Genomic DNA, 24,358 nt, shown 5'->3' on the forward strand with positions numbered 1-24,358 from the left:
GCCTGCAGATTTTTGTTCCAACTAGATTCAAAATCAGTTGTTCATTTTACCTCAGGTTGATTAACTGGTCTTTCGTAATTTTCTTATTTTGCATTTAGTAAAGAGCTGTAGTGTGAGATGCACATTTCTAAGTAATTTAGAAATATGTATACATTTGCCACAGTTTTAAGGTCTTGACTGTCTTTTGTCATTTTCCAGTTCATTCACCTTGTTTGTTGCGCTTACTCCCTTAATGGTATTCTAATGATGAATGGAGTGGACACCAGAGTAAACAGTACAGAATGATGAAAGGCTGCAGTGGCAGACCGGCTAGATAGCTCACCTGGAAATTATGGCCTAAAATACCTAGAACACCTGCTAAAGAGCAATGAAAACAATAAAGATGATATTGCAAATCTTAAAAACAAAGACCAAAGAAACGCAAATTATCTCCATGTCACACTGCTTGCTACAATTTAGCAAGCCTTGTCTTGAAATTTGTGGCGTCAAGCCTTTGATCATTCTGTGTCGTGTCGCACTGCGTGACTGTCAAGGGCGTTTGCTGCAGCTGCTCAAGACTTGCTAAGACTGTGTAGATGGCCACGATTGAAAATAGCTGGAAAAGTCATGGAAGTGCATTGTGGGCATCTGAAAATTAGCTTGGTGTAAAGAAGGGCATTTGAATGCATGATTGTGCCCTGGGTGTACTGGCATATTTCCCAAGGAGTGGTTCGTGCAGTGTACTTCTGTGATTGACAGTGGTGGTTCAGTAAATGGATGAGTGCTTTGATGGAGTACATTTCTTTCATTTAAGTAAACCAGTGCATCATGAAGTAGACTGGGATGAGCGTCTTAGTGTAGGGAAAATCTGGATCAGTGAAGTAACTAAAAGTTCGTCATCAGGCACTTCCATTCAGTTTCTGTGAACAGAGAGGCTCTGTCTTCTTTTTCCACATTGTAGACCCGTTCCAGAGAGCAGGTGAATCAGTCTGCAGACGCTGTTTTGAATTTTCCTTTAAACTGTTTCTTTTTTTTTTGGCCTGTAAAGCCTAGCATTAATAAAGGCCTCCTGTCCATTTGTCGAATGTGGTGGTCGGGTCTTCTGACTGGCAGCTCATCCTTAGCAGAGGCTCATCAAGGGGAGCAGTGTGTACGGAGAGAGTCTGGGAGGCCACAGCAGCTGTCATCTTGGGCAGATGGATTTTTAAACAGGTGTCCAAACAACTGTGCGTTTGTGCGCTTGCTGCTGCGCAATGCCCATTTGGAGGGGCTTCCTGGCTGCATGAGCCTGACGCTGTAAAAGGAGCCCATGGCAGCTGACTTTGCCCCCATACATTTTTCTAAGAAGACTGGACAAACTGTTATGTGAGAAGGCAGCTGTGATGTTCTTGGGGTCAGCAGAGGTGGAACAACAGTTTGTGGGTTTAAGAGACGCATAGCCACACCTTAACGGGACCTCCAAATGCAAGGGAAAGTATTGCAGTCTTGTGCAGATTACGTTTACAGAAGTGAGAGGAGGTCATTCAGCCTCGACCTGTAGAAGTGCAAGTAGCACAAGAATTCATCTGTCAGTCAGACTTTATTGTAGACTGATTTTAATGGTTGGGATATCACTGGGATGAATTGAAGGAGGAGTAAGGGAAGCGGTTAACAAATTATATTTGGATGGAATTTAAGAAGAATGCATGGCACTTTTGCACTTACACTGTGCAAATTTAGAGCAGCCAATACAAATAAAACACACACACAGCATTGGGAACACAGACAAGCCCCAATACCTAGAGAAGACCCAAATGGATGCAGACTGGATTTGAAACCAAGGCTTTGGAGCTATGTGATTGACTCCTATAATAAATTGTTGTTTCTTACAACATATGAACATAAGAAATGTGACAAACGAGAGAAGACCATTCAGTCCATCAAGCCTGTTTGTTTAGCTAATAATTAAATCGACCCAATATCTCATCCAGATACCTGTTAAGGGTCCTTAAAACTTAATTATGCCTTTAGCATGGCTGCAACAACAAACTTGGATTAAGCAGAAATGGAAGGACAGCTATACACAGGGCTTCAGAGTGCAGTTTCAATGGCTACAAGTCTGATTTTGTCTGCTGATATCTTAATTTGTGCAGCATTGGGTTATAGAGGTTTGCACCATTACCTCACAGCTCCAGAGTCTTGGGTTCAAAGTCCGGCACAGGGAACTAACTGTGGAGTTTGCATACTCTTCCTCTGTTTTTTTTCCTCTGACATCATAAATACACATTATTAGATGAACTGGCATCTCTAAACTGACTATGGCAGGACTGGCTTCTACCTTGCATCTTGTGGTCATCATCATGGGTAACACAAGTTTCTAGATGAATTAAATGGACTGTTAGACCAGAGGCTTGGTTGCTGTCACAGGTATGTAGTGAGTAACCCATGTGTCTGTTGTTTGAATCTGCCATTGTTTCTACCATTTGGATTGCATAAAAACTACATGTGAAACACTTTTTATTTAAGCCAAAAGGTTTTTTCATTTTTTATATCAAAACCAGAGTTTTATTGAGAACAGTTGGCTTGGTGAAGGATGATGTATTTCCTCAAAATTATAATTTAAATTTTTTATGTAGCTGGTCTTTGAATTGTGGGTAGGAGAGTGAATTTTTTCACTCACATTCTATAAGAAGTAGTTGGGTGGATGGATGGATGGACAAGTACTATATGATAGAGAGTTATACAGAATGGTAAAACAAACTTTATTTGTCCCCAGGGAAAGTGTAGCTTTTACAGAAGCTCAGGGAATATTATAATTAACAACAACCACTACCCACAAACAAAAAAAAACTTTATGACTTGGCTAGTAGGAGGGCATGGGCATTGCCATAGCTATGATGGAGCCCCAGCAGCAGTTATTGACACTTCTGCTAAATAATTTGCTGTCTGAAAGTCCTTAGTGTTAGTGTGTCAAAGAGAGGATGTGCAGCATTGCTCATAGAGGCACTCAGTTTTGTCTTCATTCAGTGCTCTACTGCTACCTCCAGCTGATCGAGAATGCATCCCCTAATTGAACTTGCCTTTTGAATCAACTTTTTGATTCTGTGGGCCTCATTTAAAGAGATGTTACCAGCCCAGCACAACACAGAAAAACACACTGGCTATCACAGAGTTGTAGAAAATATAAAAGATGGCACATTAAAGAAGCACAGATTCCTAAGAAAAAATAGTCTGCTCAGCCCTTTCTTATTCCTGGTAGATCCTCTGTGTTGTGACACCAGTCCAGCTTGCTATTGATATGGACCCCCAAGTACTTGTATCAACGTACCACCTCCGCATCCACTCCTTGATTAGTAAATGGACACAGAGGCTGTTTGGTGTGGTCTACGTTAATACCCACTTCCTTGACTTTGCTGATGTTGAGTTGCAGACAGTTCTTTCTGCACCAAGAAACAAAGTTCTCCAACTCACTCTTATACTCTACCCCTTTGTTAATATAACCCATAAGTGCAGAATCGTCAGAGACTTTCTGCTAGTGACATGACTTGGCATTATATTTATAATCTGAGGTGTACAGGGTGACAGGACTGTTCTTTGTGGTACTCCATCAGAGATATAGTCCTTGAGTCACACAAACTGCAGACTGTCCAACAGGTAGATTGATGCAACACAATTGAATAAAACAGATGAGAAAATGTGGAGCAAAACACAACATGAATAAAATTCCTTTGAGACAAGCTGCAGCTTACCATTTATTTTTGGCTGAGAATGGCTTAAAATGTAATACCGGCAATCAGCTTGTTATTTGTGTAGATGTGCTCAATGCATGATTTCTTCTCACATTTGGCTGATGGTCCTAAATATCTCATTCCTGACCATGCTATAATGTCCCAGCACAATAATTATGTACCTTCCAACAGCCTAATGCTGATTTGTGTCGTGCAGATTCGTGATTCACAATAATAGTAAATGAGAAAGGGTTGCATACGTCTTGAGATGGGTCACTGTGGGCTTTTAAAGTAAATGCCATTGCTTTGTTAGGATGTGTGTCAACGATTCTGTAAGGGGAAGGGATGATGGTCAGTGGCGATTCTCCCCCCCCCCCCCCCCCACCCCCACCATTCCCCAGTATGCACTATTGTTAACCTGTTGTACAGTTCTATTGATTGTTATGGCAGCAGATTCTGATCTGTGCTTTAAATATGCTAGAGCTCCGAACAGCATTTTAAGCAGGTTTACTGGGAGAAAGTAAAGCTTCCTGGGTATCTGTGGCACTGTTCCCCAGTTCTTTAAGTCCTACCACTAGCTTAGTGCCAGTCACACAAGGAGCTTTTTAAGGCTCTGACTTTTCCTGCATCTGTGTACATAGTTTTACTTGGCCATACTATTCACAGCTTTGAGCTGGGTTATGCAGCATGATACTCAGTTAAAAGTAGATGTTGAACAGAGATCTCCTTTCTTATAACTTGTCTTGAAGAAATTAAATTCTGGATGAAGCACAACTCTTTAAAACTGAACTGTAGCAAAACAGAACTCATGCTAATTGGCACTTGGACCCTGCTTAAAAAACAAACTTGCATTGCCAACTCTCTTGGTGATCACACAGTTTGTGGGGAGGAACCTTGGCGTCACTTTTTATTTTTGCCTTTCTTATTCAAGTTGCACATACTGTGTTGCATAAAGAATGTTTCTTCCAACTCTGTAATATCTCTTTAAACCATTTATTTCTTTAGATGACTTTTGACATATACAGTATGCCCCTTATCATCATTTTTTCTCATCTTCAGGTACTGTAGTCCACTGTTTACTGCCTCCCTTGGTCTTTTAGGACTGAATACAAAATCCTTTTACTAAGCTCTAAAGCTTTATGTGGAATTACATTGCAGCCCAGCACTATATGAATGTAAAGGATTATTAATTATTATGGTTATTATGAGTGATACAGCCTTCCATTCTGTGGCATCCAAGGGTTGGAATGACCTCCCTAAAGTTGTTAAATCACTCCATTCCTTATGATGTAACTCTGTATCTTGAAGTGTCTTCTGTTTGCCCACCGTCTTCTACCGTCTTCTTTTTTGCCTGTTTGTTTTCTTGTACTTATTAGTTCCTATCCAGTACTGTTTGTTGGACTTTGTTTTTCCATATTCTGCATATCTGCTTCTGTTCTTTCACTCGAATATTTGTGAAGCACTCTTGCATGTAGAAGGTCACTCCATAATTAAATATAACAAAACTATTGTTAAATTGGCCCTTCAGTGGACTTGGAGCTCTTTTTTGCAGGGCTGCTTCCTGACTCGCACCCAGTGCTGCCAGTATAGGCCCAGGTCCACAAAACCCTGAACTGAATTTAAGCATTTTTAAAGCCTGTTTATAGTGTGCGCATCCACATACTATAGCTGTTATTTTTTGTGTGATGTAAATTTCATCAGCAGTTGTGTTGGGGCAGACATACGTATACGCCTCTAGATTTTTGTGTCAGCTTGGTCCTGTGCATGAACCAGACAACACAACTTGAACATATTCAAAAAGAAGCTGTGAGCACTACTGCACACACACGAATGCTTAACAGAGCAGGGTGTACATCCTCTGTCCACGTCTGCAGCTGTTTGTGTCCATTCAGTTTTTGAGCATACATTTTCATTAAGTTATGACTGATTTTTCGTGCCTGCTTGATTGTGTTTCCCTGTGAAACAGTGAGAAAAAGCACAAGATTGTGCATTCTCCCCTCTGTGTCCAGAAACAGCTCTCCATATGAGATAAGATCTTTGTGAAACCAATTGATGAGTTTTCCATGTTTTGCCAAATTAAAAGCCTACTCCACCCTATAGACGTTGTGGTAAAGCTGGTGTCTCAGTAATACTATACTGAAGCAGATCACACTCATGCAGTTGTTACCATGTGACAGAAGCATAGATTGGCATGAGGGCTCAAGCATTTCTGTTCAAATTCACTAAGCCATGGTTTGCTTTAGTTAGTGGTGGTTTTGTCTCCGTTCCATTTTTACCACCAGTGCCATGCTGTCTTGTCTCTGAGGTTTGTGTCAGGCGAGCTCAGACCTCAGCACCCCGCCTCTAAACTTGATGGGATCCAGAAATGACTGAAGATACAGATCAGACCATCCAGTTGCTCAAAGGCTCCGGTTTCAGCTTCAGCTTTCAGATGAGAGCAAATTGCGCCTGTCTAACTGGCGGGGTGCTTTCATCACCAGTATGGACACTCCATCATGAAATAAGCGGTTAGATTTGTCTGATGAGGGACTACAATAGTACAGACCATCTTATGAAATAGGATCCCCTTGTGAAAACACAACTAAAACGGTCCCTCCCAGGCAATTTTGAAGCAATCATACTAATCAGTTTATTTTTATTTTCTCTTGGCTTCATATGTCAGTTTCTGGTTGGACGGATGGCCTGACTTTTGATGTCTTCCTTGCTCTTTTATGCCGTGGCTGAAGTTGTGAAGTGGCACCATCTGCTGGAAATTCTATGCCACAGGGGCCATTCGATCTGGATCAGACAGTAAGCCAGAGGGGATGCACGAAGATGGAATTTTAAACTGCCTTTTCCCTTCTCACAGTGCTGTTTTAGTACAAGTTGTAGCTCAACGTTTAATGAGTAGCGTGACGAAGGGAAACAATTAGAAACAAGAAGTAAGTAATCCTGACAGTGCGTTCAGTTGATGCCTGTCACATTGCCTCAAGCTTTAATTTTGGCTGAATCCCATGAGGACTCAATGACCCTCATTATTCTAAGTAATTTCGATTTACTTAATAACTAACTACCATGACCTGTTTGAACGGCAGGCCAGTTGGGTAAATGAGGATGATAAACTTTGATGCTCTATAAATTCTCCATTCATTTTTGTTCCATCATCCATCTCTCCATGTTCTAAACCTGCTTTATCCTGAGCAGGTTACATAGAAACAGCAGAAAGAGATGGAGATTGCAGATACATTGATACTGATGGCATTCCTATTGCTTTATATTCTATATAGGATGCTTTGGCACTAGTCAGTCACAGGATGGCACTTCAGCAATTTGTTTCACATCAAATACTATATATGCTCACGTATAAGTCAGGTCTTGAAACCCGAAAAATCGATCATAAAATCAGACCCTGACTTATACGCCCGTTCAAAAATGCGACACTTTATTTTTTTTCTTTATATCTTCTTGCCTCCTCCAATCTCACATCAGTTTCTCAGACGCATTGAATTTTGTTGCAGCAGCGCAGTTACCAATTTCTTTCGCTACTTCAGCAACGTTTAATTTAAAACCAGCTTCATATTTTCTTCTGATCGAACGCTCCATTGTAGATAAGGGATGCTCTTACGATAAAGGTGTATGAGGGTGTGAGATACAAAAAATACAAATTAGTGTAAATGTTGCTTCGGAATAGTTCTGGTATTACCGTGTGGTTACGTAGGCACAATAGAGTGAGAGGTTAGGAGGATGCGCTGATATGGCGCATTGCAGCACCCTTATAGAAAAAAAAAGGCAGTGTGCTCCGTGGTTACTCTGTCAGGTGGGCATTAGCATATCATAATCTCTTGGACCAATAGTGTGAGTTTTCCACATTTGACTTATACGAGCGACATTATAAAATACCAGAAATTATACTATAAAATCAAGTCCTGACTTATCCATGGGAGAACTTATCCGTGAGGATATACGGTAATTACTTTAATCTACATGATCAAATTGTACGTCCCATGTGCATATGGATGAAAAAAATGATAGTGCTGCATTTATTCGTAATACTCATAGCATTCTAACTGATAGCATTATCCATGGCTAATTTATTGTGTACTAGCAAAATACCCGCGCTTCGCAGCGGAGAAGTAGTGTGTTAAAGAGGTTATGAAAAAGTAAAGGAAACATTTTAAAAATAACGTAACATGATTGTCAATGTAATTGTGTTGTCATTGTTATGAGTGTTGCTGTCATATATATATACATATACACACACATATACAGATATATTATATATACATATACACATATATTTTTTATATATATATTTTTTATATATATATATATATATATATATATATATATATATATATACACATACATACATACATATACACACATAGATGCAGTTACAATAACATAGAAATCAATATAAACAACATTAACATCATTATCATATGAGAATATGAAGTAATATATAAGAAGCACATTTCATATAAATATAAATTATTAAACAGTAAAATCTTCTTCAATAATTTGCTACCGTGGCTTTTCGTTGGTCTGTCCAGGATTTTAAATCACATGTAGCTTGCAAACCGTTTCACGTATTGACTTGAAATGTGGTACACATATAATACGTCACGTCTGCTATCCGCTTTATGGGTGATGAATGTATTACTCTTTTTATGTTTATTTTATTTTAGAATCAACTCCTATCTGCGCACACCAGGGCGGCCGTGGGCAGATGCGTATGGTGTATTCACTCCATGTTATCGTGCATTGCGCTGTCACTGGTATTTTCATAAAAGAATTTGAACAATATATAAGAAGCGTATAAATTATTAAACAGTAAAACATTAATATTTAAGAAGTAAAGTTACATTGAGTACTACTGCAGTGCCTTCGGGTATACCTCATTTTTTCTTTGCCCATTACATGCTTAAATGTATACATTTTTTGGTGCACCTACCCGAGAACACACGACATATAACCGACCATGGGAGAAGCATGGATTTTAAACACGCGTTGAGTTCATCTGCTGGTCTCCCTCGTGGAATAACTGGTAATGTTTGAGTAAAATCTACAGCGAGTAAAACGACATTACCTCCTTTTTTTTTTTTTACGATCTCTGAGATCTTGCTTTTTTCGGTTCAAGGCTTCATAAGCTCTTTTATGTTCAATGTTGTACTTAATAAGTACTAATTATCCCAAACCATCATCTTTGAATGTTGCAAGACTTTCGCCTTGTATGTAGATCGGGGTAATTACATTCATTGCATTCCTAGTCTGAATCACAATCTGATTGTATGGGTGGTTACCTGGCACTGTAGGGTTGCCACCCGTCCTTTAAAATACGGAATCGTGCCGCATTTGAGAATGAAATTGCGCGTCCCGTTTTGAATCAATACTGGACGGGATTTATCCCGTATTTTTTTTATCATTTTTTTTTTAAAGCAGCGTCTCATGCAAATCATCCCACACGCATTTTATGAAGATGCCTCCTTTCCTACTTTTGATTGGGTAATACTTGATGTCATCGTTAGTTTGATTGGTGTTTTTAACTGTCCAGTGAGGAGGGTGTGTCTTTTAAGTACAGTCTGCAAAGTGTTGGCACTGAGATATGGCGTCAGCGCCATAGTTGAAGCCCCTAACGTTGCGGTCAGCAAGTCGGCTAACATCCGCCATGTGCCGTCTTTCAGTTGCGAGAAGCAGATCATAGAATGGTTGAAACTGTTGCCCCTAACGTTGCGCCACGGCGTGTGCTTCGTTTATACCTCGTGTCTTCTCATTAAACTTTTATCTCGTGAATATGTTATTGCAATCCGCAGCGGGAGCGTTTCTATTAACTTAATTTAAAGTTACGTTTTACACCGTGCTTTGTTTCCCTTATGAACATGCTTGTGTGCTTAACTCGCTCCATTCTCAATTGTTTAATTAATTTTTTGCTCTTCGCTGTTTGCGGCTGTTCCTTCATTTCCCCCTACTTCGTTCTTTTATCTCACGAATATGTTATTGCAATCCTTAACGGGAGCGTTTCAATAAACTGATTGAAAATAGTTTTGCATTTACCTTTTTAGTAAAAGGCGAGCTTTTAAGCCTGAGAAATCACCCCGTAAATGCACACGTTTAATTGGACATGTGTTAATATGTATGGTTACACAGTATTAAAAGACAGTGAACAACATGAGTTACCTTTCTTCCCGCGTTTGATAAAAGGTGAGCTTTTAAGCCTGAGAAATCACCCCGTAAATGCACACGTTTAATTGCACATGTGTTAATATGTATGCTTACACAGTATTAAAAGACAGTCAAAAATTAACGTAATTTACCTTCGTTCCCGCGTGTGACTCGTGCTGTAAATGTCTTCCTTGTGTTTAGTTCACGTGATTACGTAGGAGGCGTGATGACGCGATACGTGACTCCGCCTCCTCCATTACAGTGTATGGACAAAAAATATGTTCCAGTTATGACCATTACGCTTTGAATTTCGAAATGAAACCTGCCTAACTTTTGTAAGTAAGCTGTAAGGAATGAGCCTGCCAAATTTCAGCCTTCCACCTACACGGGAAGTTGGAGAATTAGTGATGAGTCAGTCAGTGAGTGAGTGAGTGAGTCAGTCAGTGAGGACTTTGCCTTTTATTATTATAGATTCCATAGTACCAGATTAAGATTTGTACTTCAGCCATCACTGGGACTCAAACAGGACCCCCAATTACAACAGGGCATTTTGCACACTGACTCGTGCCTAAATCTGACATTTAAAATCATCAGTAAAACTGAGCCCAACACTGTCAGATGCAATCTGTAACAGGAATAGCTTAACAAAGCTCAAATGGAGACCTGGGAGAATATGGAAACTCCACAGTGGCTGGGAATCAAAGGCAGTAATGCCAGCTATTACACCACAGTCGCCCATCTGTAGGTGTGATTTGTTTCGGTGTTTACTTACTTTATGTATACACAAAGAATATTAATGGTGACAAGCAACATCCATGAAGGTTGGGACCCTGTTGCTCATAGTGGCATGTCAGAAGTACAAGCTCATTTGGGCCCAGATGGCCCATAGTGGTCTGGTGTATATGGGGTCCTGGGAACCCAAAATGTGATAGCTACGTGCACCAGAGTGAAGAAGGCTTGGAATACATCAAAGTGGGAGAGAAACGTTTTGTCTGATCGATTTTTATTTTGACCAAGACTGGGTTGTATAGCCAAAATTCGACGTCATGGTAAAAATTCTGACAGTTTTAGTATTTACGGTTATAATGTATTTGTGTATTCTTTTCAGAACAAAACACGTTTTTAACAACAAATTTAGTACTGATTATTTTTTTTACATTGGCTTGTTAACACACTGCTACTCAAATAAATTCGATAGTGGATATCCACCTCTCCCAAACCATACTGGTTCTTTCATGCTTGTTTATGCTGCTTCTACCTCCGCCAGGCAAACATGGCTCCCTCCTGTCCTACCTTCCTGTTTGCATTGACTCACCAATCGAGTTGAACCACACAGCACTCTGGGTAATTTTCTTAAAGTGCAAGTCTCACTTATTACACACAGTTCATTTACTCTTGACAGTGATCATATAATTGGTATTTGGTAAACTGTATTAACACCAGAGGGGAAATTGTCTTTTCACGTGACCTTTGGGGGTCAGAGTGTAGGGTCAGCCATTGTACAGCACCCCTTGAGCAATTTTCGGGTTAAGGGCCTTGCTCAAGAGCCCAACGGGGTAGAATTCTTTCTGGCAGTAACAGAATTTGAACCAGCAACCTTATATAATTACAGGATCCTGGGTTCGAATCACTGTTGATGCATCTGCACATTCTTCTCATATCTATGAAGGTGTTCTGTCAATCCATGCGGGAAACAACTAGCAACTTTAAATGAAACAGTTTGAGGTATGCCATGAGACAGATTGGCATCCCATTAGGCAATAGTTTGTGCCATGCAGCTAATGCTTTTCAGATTGGTTTCAGGACTTTGTGAGACTGCTCTTAAATAAGTGGGTTCAATATATGCCATAGAGCCATGGATGTTTTTATGATTGTTAATGTTTAATATCTGCGGTGGGCTGGCGCCCTCCCTGGGGTTTGTTTCCTGCCTTGCGCCCTGTGTTGGCTGGGATTGGCTCCAGCAGACCCTGTAGTTAGGATACAGCGGGTTGGATACTGGATGGTTGGATGTTTAATATTGAATGACATCATGGCACAATGGGTAGCACTGGCACCTCCCAGATCTTGATCCCAGTTTCATTCTTGGTTGGAATGTTTCTGCTTGGAGTTTGCATGTTCTCCACATGTTTTCCTCTGAATGCCTCCCATACTTTAAAACACTGGTGTGATATAATTGAAAGTGTGGTTCTGTGGTTGTGACAATGGAAGGTTTTCAATACCAGTTTTTGTCCTGTAATAAATACGTGAGCTCAGAATGTGGATGAATCAGGCTGTATATATATATATATATATATATATATATATATATATATATTAAGAATTTTTAATCCGGGGGGGTTGGTGGTTATACAGTAAAGTATTGCAGCAGTCTTTATTACAATATATCAGTACAAGTAGAGCTGGGTGTTGGAGCTGATGTCCTGATTCGATTCGATTTCAGTTCACAATGTCCCGATTCGATTTGATTATCGGTTTTATCTTGACTGAATTAGCATAAGCTGATGTATTTGAAGTGCCGGCTTTTTTAGAGATTACTTAACCATGCATAGAGAACATGAATACGATGTGACAAATTTCAGTAACACTTTATTTGAAGAGTGTCTACATAGTGACTTCATAACATATGCATAAGCATGGAATGATATTTAAGAAGAAACACTTGATTAGTAATGAACATTTAATATCAGTATTTGGAAGATGTAGAACAAAATATGATTGTTTTTCCAAAAAAAAACTTTTTCACAGCACTGCACTCATTCAAAATTCACCATAATTTAACTATTATGGGGGGCTTCTTGTTTTAATACAATGTAATGGCATCTACTTTGTAAAACATCTGTGTCATCTTGCAAATATTATTATTATAAAATAATCCAGTATTGCTTCTTAAATAATAAGTATGTTATTCAATAACCTATTCGTGTGTCATGAATCTCCGTGTAGACACCGTTCAACTAATCTGTTAGACAAATGTATTCCTCTATTGGACATTTAAAATAATCTCGAATTTGTGGAAATTAAAGATACAGCGGGAAGACTTGTGTCTTTGTATAATTCTACAACTTGCAAGTCTCTTCAATTGTTCACGTGTAACAGTCACGTTAATCAGTTTTTGAAAGTTATGTTTTTACACTTTCCCCCCAGACAAAAAGGAAATGTTATAAAATGAGGATCTTGAGCTAATGCTTGTTGACAGTAGCATTGGATGAATGGAACACAAAAATAAAAGAACCGGCCATCATGATGGACATTGCCACTAATATGATCCGTACAGTTTAGCTTATGGACATACCCCACACCGGCTGCTTTGTGCATATGCTCACCTTGGTATCTCTGGCTGCTCTGAAAATTCCAACAATTGGCCGCTTGCTTGGCCAGGTGAGGTGCATTGAGAAGCATTGTTTTAATGGACCTTCCAATGCACAAACTTCTGACTGATGCAGTCATGAGATGAAACGTTCATTGGAAAGTTTTTTGGAACAGCAGCCAGTCTGAATAGCTCTGCATACTGTATAGGCAGAGAGGGTGCTCTCTGCAACACATCCTCCACAGATGTCCCATCGTTTGTAATGTAGTGACATTTGATTGTCACGTAGGAATCTGCTGCCCTGGATTTTCAGCTATCACAAGTTAGGGCTGTTCTGTCTGCTGATCTGAGAGACGTGGCAATGCTTTGCTTAAGATCTTCATAAAGCCAAGGTACAATAACTTTACTCGTTTTCTTTTTGGTCGGTATAGCATACTGTAGTTCAAAAACCTGAATCATTTGTGGAAAGCCCTCGTTTTAAACAATGGTGTATGGTCTCATATCTTTACAGATATAAACTGCTATAGTTTCTGTTGTTTTTTGGGTACAAGGTGAATCGAATGGGAGGTTGGAATTACCCGCCACCTCCAGTGTGGACTGTTTATGGTCTACTCGTTTACGTTTATGTTTATGGGTGATGTCAGGATAAATGATTTCTCAAATTTGTTGTATTGCAACAAATAATTAACTTCTGAGCTTCAGAGTTTACTTATGGCTTTGCTTTTATTTAGTTGTTCTTTACTGAGGCACCATTTGAATCCGCAGGAAGTCCACACATCTGATTTAACTGTCGAAGGCCCCAATTAGATACTAAAGTGCATTTTCCATAGAAAGCCTTAACAGGTGCATTAGTACCATCTAGTGGATCGGATGCCAAAAACAAAGATAAGAAAAATCTACATACAGTAACTGAGTAGGATAGAGATTCACAAGATCAATGTTGAGACATTGCGAATCAATATCAAATCGTTTAAGCGAAAAATAACGATTAATCAGAAAATCAATATTTTTACCCAGGCATATATACAGGTATCCATTTTGTTTTTTGTAACGTTCACCACATATATGTATAGGGAATAATAATAATAATAATGCAGTAATGCTAACATATGTGGCGTGCCATCTGTTAGAATGCATAACAGAATGCATTCCAATAACAACAGAAGTTGGAGCTTGTAGAGATATTTCTGTATCAAATACTGTGTTCACTAAGTCAGCGTTTCCTTGAAGGGCTAACTATTAAGTCAAAAACATAAATAAATAAACAACTTTGTTTATTTTTCTTATTTATTTTCCTTACCTAACCTTTACCTGTAGTCTTTTTCTTTCGACCATCTTAGATCTGTGATCCGGATGGAGCTCTCCATTTTATATGTCAGTGGACAGACCATCAGGTGCTACGCTGCTATCAGCAAAAGCCAACGTAGCAGCAACCATTAAAAGACAGTAGAAGAAATAAACAATAAAATACTGAATGAATGAAAAATGAATCACCTATATGTTGAGCAATGAATAGTGAACAAAAGGGTAACAGAAATAAGTTACATAGTGGAAAAAGACAGACTTAAAATAATAAAACAGAATTGTGACATTTATGTAACAATTGACTTTTGTTTTTTTAATCTTAACAGGAGGAGGCCATTCCTGAACTGGAAATTGATGTGGATGAACTACTTGACCTGCCAAGTGAAAATGACCGGGCAGCAAGAGTGAAGGTGAGTGGTGGAAATGGCAGAGAGTAAAACTTAATGGGCTTTTTACTCCTTAGGGAAAAGAGTGTGGGGTGATTGCTTTAATTTCTACAAGTTTTAAATAGTCTTAAGTTGATGGGTAGCCTAGTGGTAACCAAATCTACAAGTCCATTGAGTGTAATAAAATAGATTTCTGACAATTTCTGACTGATGATTGCCTATTTTAGCTTTGGTTTTCTTTATTGATGCTGTCTATGTGAAGGATTACAAGCAGTAATAAGATACACAGCATCAACATTTCCGATGCGACTTCTCTTTTGTAGTTGTGCTTTGCTCCATTTCTTTGTTTATTTTTAGTATTTTGTTTTAAATGTCAGCTTCACAGTAAAGACTACCATTACGATTGCACAGCATTCTTTTAACTTGAATAATTACATTCCTTATCTTAACTAACCGATCTACCAAAAGTAAAATATAATATAACCAGTTAACATTAAAGGTGGGCCATCTGCTGTAGTGGCACAGGCACGGGGCATAAGGCTTTTTAATTCATTGCCATAAAGTCACTTAATCTGTCATTGCTCCATCTGTTAAAAATATATCAAATCTATAGTCATATGTCTTGATTTTGTAGAGATACCTTGGGTAAATAATCCTCAAAGAAAAGTACTTAGCCACTATTCCAGTAGTTATCAATGCAGTCTTGTGCTTATAGGTTTTTATTCCACCCGTTTCTTAGGCTATTGATCCCTCCTTACTTCTCATTGATTTTATATTATTATGTTATTTTTTGTTCAAGCACAGTAATGGGATTTTTGTAAGAAATTAAAATATTTCTATTTTTTGGCCATAGCTTGAATTACTTTTGTTTGGTGTATGGACGTAATACTATGAGAAATGCCTTGTTTAGTATGTTGCCTGGCAATAAAGTTCAAATTCCAATATTTAACTCTTTTGCCAATTACTTTCTCACTCACCTTTTCCTGTGTAGTTTGCTCACTTTTATCCAAATACTGACAGTTAGCAACAAGGAGTGCAGAAACAGGTGCTTGATACTTCACAGACCGTTCTTGGTTTGAATCCCACACCCAGTAGTGTGGAGTTTGCATGTTCTGCCAGAATCTGCATAGGTTTTTTCTCCCACATCCCCAAAGATGTGCATGGTAGCTTAATTTGCCATTCCAAATTGTACCAGGGTCAGGTATATTGGTGTGTACACTACCGGTCATAATGTTTAGGACACCACCATTTTTTTCCATTTTTTCTTCAACTTTAATCAGCTGAAATGCAATGAATGACCTAAAATGGCAAAAAAGTAAGTAGTAACCTGCCAGAGGTTTAAATTTAAAGTTCACGTTAGCAAAAACGGAAACAATGGAAATTTCAGAATATTACAAATGGGTCTTTTTCAGGGAACAACTAATAGGTTACATCGTAAAGATGTTCTGCAGCAATTAAAGTAAATTAAGCCTTGCAAGCTGAAGCAAACAATTTGCACAGGTGTCCCAACTTCTGTTGATTACTTAAAAATCCTGTGTTTTAAAGAAGAGCAGGAACAGAAAGTGTTACTACACCATATGAAGTACTACTTGGACAATACTGCACTCTAGAAAGTTGTAAATTCCAGTGGTAATGGGAAGAAAACAATTAACAAATGAAATGAGACAGAGAATTATTATTACCCTTAGGTGTGTAGGCCTTTCAGTTAGACAAATTACAAAAAGAATCAGAGTGCCAGTGACTACTGTGCCCTACACAATCCACAAAGGTAACTGGTAGAAACTGTGATAGGAAGAGATCTGCGGATCACCAGCATGTGTGATAGGCGCCTCAAAGCACAACAGCTTCAAGCACAGCTTAACAGTGGACGAAAAAAGTCTCACTTTCTCACTACTGTAACAAGGAGAGTTTGTGCTGCAGGTTTGACAGGGTGAGTGGCAGTAAGAAAGCCATTCCTTAAAGGACAAAATAGGGCCTTGAAATACTGGCTATGGACTACTGCAGACTGAACGAAAGTTTTATGAACTGATGGATCAAAATTTGAAATCTTTAGTTCAGTATGTAGGGTGTTTTGTACACTGTCAAGTTTGTGTAAGCATGGTTCCTCAGTGTGTGACACCAACTGTCAAACATGGAGGAGGAAGTGTGATGGTCTGGGGTTCTTTTGCTGGAGGCAGAGTTGGTGACTTGCACAGAGTGAGTGGCCTTCTGAATCAGAAAGGTTACCACAGTTTGGCTGTTATATATCAATAAAAGGTGGCTACTTTGATGAATCAAAAATTTGAATAACATTTGGTACACTTAATAGATCCCTGACTAATTTTTTTATTTGTCATAGTTTATTTTTTCTATGCCATGATTTCATGAAATATTAAAACATTAAACTGCGTGCATTTCCTTAAAAACTGGAAAAAACTGGGGTGTTCTAAAACTTTTCACTGGTAGTGTATACGTGAGTGAAGTCTATGGTGGACTGGTGCCCTCTCCAGGGCTGGTCCCTGCCTTGCACCCAATGCTGCCTTGATAGAGTCTGGCTCACTGTGCCCCTCACTTGAACTAACTACTTCTGAGAAAGTTATGTTCAAAGCATTTATCTTAAGGTAATTTGTATTGTTGTCATTGGATGTACTGTACCACTGTGACAATATTAAAATTTACTGCAGTACTAGTGACCATTTTTCTTCCCAGGACCATAAATAACTATAAAAGTCAGACTTAATTACAGTAGTTTACTTTAGCTTGCATCAAGATGTTTACTGCCATACAGAAGTTAACCTTTGTTTTTCATCTGAACTGAAAAGCACCCATAAGGCATTGCTACTGCTCCATTACATTACAAGGACACACCTGATTTTAAACCAGTTTGAAAGGTGTGTTTTATTTTCTTTATTTTCTGTTTAACTTAAACAGGGGTAACAGTGTCAGTGATGCGTCACTTCTCTCCTCCTTTGTGTTCTTTTTTTGGAGTGTTTATGGCTATGTGGAGTGTGATACCATTGGGAATGTTGCTTGTCAGATTTTGTGCAGTTGAGAACTTCAAGTTCCGCTTTGCTGTTTCTCGGAAATGCAAATGTACAAGCACTCCATTGCATGGCTACACCTAAGGTCGTCCACAAGATGTTTTTTTTGGGGGTCAACAGTTCAAAACTTGCTTACATTGAGCTTGTGTTAGTTGTCTTGGGGGTTTGTTGATGGGGCCACATTTCAGTATTTCTATGGAAGCATAGCAAGCATATTAGGCCATAATAGAAGTGATCCACAGAGTGGAAGAAAATCAATTTAAACAAGCAGCTTAAAAGCTGAGTGGTTGTGACAAGCTTTAAATACAGTGGAGTGCATCTGGGCTCCTTTGACCCAGTAATTGAGAACAACGTGGTGTAGTGGTTAAGGCCTTGGACTTCAAACCCTGAGTGTTCAAATCCCACTACAGACACTCTGCGACTGGGAACAAGTCACTTCACCTGCTTCTGCTCCAGTTGTGGAAAAAAGAAAAGGAGATCTAATTAACTGTTTCTTTCAAATGTTTTAAGTTGACTTGAATAAGGTGTTGCAAAATAATAAATAATAATATTTGAGTATTAACAATAGATACTCTGAATGTTGCTTATTTTATTCTGTTAAGCATTAGTGTTAAAAATTATTTTAGACAAGGAAACAAGAACATATGGCTAGAGTTCCAGTCTAGTCAAAATATTTTCGCGTCTTTCAAGATGTCTGTCTCCCCAGTGATTTAATTTTGCAAAGTCCTGCCTCTTAGCATAGCTTGTTCATATGAGCCCTCTGGAAAGTTGAAAATTATTCATTATTCATTTTGTCTGCTTTCTAACACATGCAACACTTGTGACTTGGTACTTCAATATTATTATTTTTCTTTTCTCTTTTAGGATCTCCTGGTTGACTGTTATAAACCCACGGACGTAAGTTTTTTTTTACGATTATTTTATGATTATTTTTATTTTATCTGTTTTTTTTTTGGTAATGTTAATATTATAGCTGCGTGAACACAGGGCAGTCCTCACGTCTTGGAGTCCAAATCATTTCCACTCTCTGAATGCTTAGGCTGAGTGTCTCTAAGCACACCTTTGGCAGCCTAAAGTAAGGGAAGTCAGCTTTTTTGTTCTTCTCTTTGTAATCACAGATGTCACAAAAAAGGAAGCATAAGAACAACAGGCCTTCATCACAGTTTGTGATCCTAACTTACGTAACAGTCAGGCCAGGGTGATGCTGTCCAGTTGTCTCTGTTGCTTCAAACGAGATTCACTTCCTTCCATTCTCACCTCTCCGTTTTTTTTCCTTGTTGTTTTAAGCTGTTGTCCTCAGGGTCTCTCCAGATAAAGTATCTTTTCAGTCTAAACTCCTGGGCCACTGTTATTAGAGTGTCACCTACCTTTCAACTATAGTGTATGTGGCCACAACTGGGACTTATCTTATAAAGACCCCAACCAGTATCAAAGTTTCAGAACATTGCACCAGTGAACTCGGAAGCTAAACTTTTGGCTTAAATTTAGCTCACCAGCTTCAATTGGTCATCTGTCAACTGTTCCCAGATCACACTTAGTTTATCTCATACATAGATGTCTCTTTTTTCTTATTTTTTGCGGCCAGTTTTTTGTTATTAGAAGTATATTTGAAAAATATAAAGGAACTGGTAGTTTAGTTAAATAGGATGTATATATTAAAAAGACCTCCCAGTCCTCTCCGTATGAGTCAGAGCTTTAATGAAAGGATATGGCATAATGGCAATATTTGGGTTTCTGCAGTAGTTGGCAATAACCTGAAAGGAAATTTGAATAACAGTAAAATGGCCATGGTCACCAAATAACATGTTCTTCATGTCATTGATGCAGCCTCCTCATTTCTACTCCCTGCAGCACTGCTATCGCTGAGTGACATTGGTCTTTCATCTGTCTGGTTTTGTGCAGGGCAGACTTTGGTGCAGAGTTTGTGGGCATGATTGAAACATTATACTCCACTATTGTTGAAACATTAAGATGTCCCCCTTCCATTTTATTCATGAATCCAGGCAGGGATATCTTCCTTCCCCCTGTTCTCTGTGTCGGTAGACCACCTGGGAGCTCTACGTACAGCAATGCATCAAAGCTTCTCATATCCCTGTATCAACACATATTACAAATCCCAGAATCCCTTTCTAATCTGTTGGTGATATTCTATATCTAGGTGATGCTCCTAAAGATCCCTAGCATGTTTTATTTGTTTTGAAATCTTCAAAAGCATGTCAGGCTATAAAATGTAACTGGTTGAAATGTTCAGTACTTCTAAATCTTTCTGTCCAGCTTGCCACTTTCCCCAAGTACCATCTTTGTTGCTGACAGGTTGAAGTATCTAGGCATTGACTTCTCTATATAAGAGACCTCCACTACTGATTTCCATTGTGTAGGTGCAGATGTCAGAATGTTAATCCTATTGTGGTCGGCTATTCCTTTAATTTTTTTTTACTACAACTCGGACATTGTCAATATGAATTTTGTTACTAGACTCCATCAAGTTTTATGATTCCCCTATCCCCATACTGGACAGAGGTTCAGAGGGCAGGAGAATCATGTTGAAATATTCACTTCTAATCTGTGACAGGTGTCTTGCTTCCAGATTTAGAATTGTATAAGGGGGAGTCAAGCTAAAGTTAGAAAATGGGATTTATTAGAAAATGAAAAAAAACCTAAACAAAGCTGATAATGTCATTTCTCAATGTAGTCTCCATCCTTTTTAATGTGCTTGCACCACACCTGCCTGGAAGTGCCTGGATTCCAAGAGAATAAAAGGTTTTGTCTTGCCCTCGCAACCACTCTTCCACCAAGTTATTGTCAAACACTACATGCTGAGGAGTACTACAGTCACTAGTGAAAGTTACGGTGACTTGCTGGAGACCAATGTGAAGCCTGCTATTCGATCCAAGCAGCAGGAACTGCTGTCTCAAGCAGTCCTTTTGCTGCAAGACAATGCCCACCCACACACTGCTAAGATCACCATGGCTTGTCTGGAGAAACTGAAGTTTGAGGTATTGCCACATCCTCCTTATTCACCAGATTTGGCACTGTGTGATTTCCACCTTTTTGGACCACTAAAAAAACCATCTGGGTGGTCATCGATTCAAGACAGATGATGACGTGAAGGAAGCGGTGCACGAGTGGTTGCAAGGACAAGACAAAACCTTTTATTCTGCTGGAATCCAGGCACTTCCAGGAAGGTTGTGCAAGTGCATTGACAATGGTGGAGACTACATTGAGAAGAAGGTTCATTCCATTTTCTGATACATCCCATTTTCTAACTTTAGCTTGACTCCCCCTCGTATCTCTAGGCCAATGTGAGACTGAGTGACTCCTTCTGTCTCTCTAACTTGATTTCCTATCAAGTCTGCAGTTGCCCTCCCAAATTAATTAAATCCAACTCTATGTGCCAATATGAATTTTAAGGTCTGAAAGCTTCCCCTAGGGCCCACTATAGCATATGCTATTTAAATCTGGTCCAAAACATAAAGGCAGTTAGGCCCTACTCCGATGACACAAAATGCTGTCTGTAATTCAGGTGCTGTGTATATTCCTGGGTTCCATTATATTCTTGGCCATTTGGCATGTCTTCAGACTGAGTCAGGTCCCTCCTTTCATCTCAGGCACTCAGTAACAGTTTGATTCCACACAGTGAATGCAGCTTAACCAACCTCCCTCTCCCATACAAATCAGCATCCTTCTTCGCAAAACGATACAGCACTTTAATCTCAGGTACAAGCAGCAGAGTTCAAAATGCACAGATTTTTAAAATACCGTTGCTATATTCCAGAGTGCAGACTGTTATAGTCTCTGTACAGGCTGTTTTTCCTTTCTTCTTGCTTTCCAATGCGTATCTGCTTTTGAACTGTCCCACTAGTATGTATTTCCGGTCTAGTCTGTTTTGCTGAGCAGATGAATTTAAATAGGGAAACGGGTGGATGAAAACAAGTCTAGTTCATAGCTGAGAAATCAGTCAATTTTAAATTCAAGTCAAAGTTTCTTTTTACCAGGAAACCAGAAACAAAACACACTGGCTAAACTCTGTCTTTATACAATATCAGTGTGACCACTAGGGGGAGACCAGAACCCAAACACCAGGCACAACTCAGTCACACACAAGTTCAAGATCAAATAAAAATATTATTTATTTGGTAAAACCACCTTGTCACAGTACCAAACAACCAATAAAGCACCTGAGTCTCTCTTTGTGTCTCCTCCGTAAGCGTCCTCCAGCTGCCTCTCAACTCTAATTCCTCAAGTGAGGCAATATGCCTCCTTTTTTAGTGGACCCGAGTACACTTTTGGTTTCATGCCATTGCATGCCAGAAGCATTTCAGGGTCGTATAGAAGCTTACCAAGATAGTGAGGTCTGTTCTTCACAGCACCTGCACTTTAATTGTCCCAGGCAACCATACTAGTGTCCGGGGTGAACTGTTCAAAATATCCATTCTCCCTTCATCCATCCATTACCTGGGCATTCCAACTAGGACAGAAACAGAGGACCATCCCTGCCGGGTTATATCTCCATTCTTGTGTTCCATCCATTACAGGACATCATCCTCCACCCTAGTCAGGATGCCCATTGGGATGCCGGTCTGGCACTTACACAGATAAACCAGAAACATCCAAGCCTGATCTTTTAAGCTGTCTGTACAATACCATCATGCATCACACATTTCCATACAAACTCATGGTGACTACTGCACCACAAAATGGTGGCACTCGCAAAAATCCAGATGGCATTGGAAAAAAAATGTAGAAATAGATTTAGTGGCCTAAAAAACCATAGCAGTCATAAATTAATTGTCAGAAGCCAATTTCAGTAATGAGGAAAAAATTAAAAAACATAACATAATCACAATATAGTCATGCTCTTTTCCCATAATTCTTTCTCATAAATTATCACAGGAAAAATTCAAGTATTTGCAATAAAAAGCATTTAAAATCAAGTTGACTATATGGCTACATTGGATGGAAAGAGAATTAGAATGATCTCATGCAAAGAGCAGTTTAGATATTTTTGAGGAAGATATTTTCTTTTGAAAAACTACTGACCGTGGTTTATTGTTGATTCTCATCTTGATGCCTTTCACATTTGTTTCTTGTAATTTTTGCTTGTGTATACCTTATATATGGACCATGATATTCTCTTACACCTCCATATCACACCATGTGCTTGTAAGCATCATACACATTGAATCTGCCTTGGAATGGATATGTTGTCTTCAGTGATGGACCGGCTGTCAGGTCTCCATGCCATTTTACTGTAGTTGTCATAGTCTATTGGCACCATCTTATTATTGGTAACTGACTTAGGGTAGTCAGCATCAGGAAATAAAAACTTTTTGAGGCTTTAAGAAATTTTTTGGTAAAAAAAAAATTATATATATATATATGGGGGGATGCGGGCAGAAATTCCCAGACATAGTTTAAAAACGCTATTGTAAAACTTACAGCAATTCCCTTTTAGTCCCTTTTTACTTCTCTTCAGTTGCAATACACATATCGAATTGCTTCTTTCACTCCTGGAAAGATTTCCTGTACTCATCATTTGTTTCCATATCTAGAACCCCCTGTGTTCCAGGGAGTGCTATCTAGTGATTATGGGGCTGTGAAGCAATGACCACACTGTTACTGTGCAAGAACTTGACTGACAGCGCGGTGTGTGAAGATGTGTTGTCATGGTTGAATGTCCAGTTTTGTGTGTGCCACTGTTCTGAACATTTTTCCTGATGCTTTCCCATAGACACATCCGCAGTTCAGTGTAATGTTCCTGATTAACTGTCTGTCCGTGGGGAGCAAACTGTTTAAGATTAAGTCAGTAAATGTTAAAAAATGTGATCATCATTGTCTCTTAAAAATTTGCCATGGTGACACAGGAAAAAAAAAAGTCACGCACAATTGTGGACTAGATGGCAGAAATACACACTTGGTCAGTCGGTACCATGCCACTCAGCAGACTGATTAACCAGACAGTGGGTGATACCTAGCAGCATATTTGGTAACTACACCATAATCGCGTACTATTGTGTATGTGTGTATAGGGTAAAGGTTATTTCCATCCTGAAAAGGAAAGTAGGACTATATAGCTATATAGCTTTCATCGGGTGTGTGACTGAAAAGGAAACAGCAGGTAACATATATAAGAGGGGAAGACGGATGCAACACCAGGGCAGATGAAAGGATAAAAGGTGAGAGCAGGTGAGAAATCTACCATTAGGGAAAATGAAGAGATAGATTTAAAAGACCTGGAGAAATATATGGCTGAGAATGAGTTTAGCTTTGTCTGGTTTGTCACTGAAAAGTGTTTTGAAGACCTGTGAAAGAACACAAACAAGGAGCTCGGAGAGAGGTCAGTGTGGCTATGGTCAGATGATGTGAAGTGCTCTAAGATGGGCTTTGTAAGGTCTTTGATTGTAAGAGTTTGAACATGCTCCCTGAACTAGTCTGCTAGATTGCTGGATACTTCAAACAAAGAAAGAAATGCATATTACTTTGTAGGTATTACATAGCATGTTTTTTATGTTG

General features: G+C 39.1%; 1 protein-coding gene across 1 annotated transcript in view; it reads left to right on the forward strand.

Moving 5' to 3' along the window:
• Window positions 1-24,358, forward strand: part of ppp1r14bb (protein phosphatase 1, regulatory (inhibitor) subunit 14Bb) — a 136,333-nt gene that overhangs the window by 100,345 nt on the left and 11,630 nt on the right. Inside the window, exons 2-3 of the mRNA XM_028802377.2 lie at window positions 14,766-14,849; window positions 18,710-18,742. Of these exons, the coding sequence (XP_028658210.1) occupies window positions 14,766-14,849; window positions 18,710-18,742 (117 nt within the window). The remainder of the gene's footprint in view (window positions 1-14,765; window positions 14,850-18,709; window positions 18,743-24,358) is intronic.

The sequence above is a fragment of the Erpetoichthys calabaricus genome, chromosome 1 (assembly GCF_900747795.2).
Source record: "Erpetoichthys calabaricus chromosome 1, fErpCal1.3, whole genome shotgun sequence".
Taxonomy (NCBI): domain Eukaryota; kingdom Metazoa; phylum Chordata; class Cladistia; order Polypteriformes; family Polypteridae; genus Erpetoichthys; species Erpetoichthys calabaricus.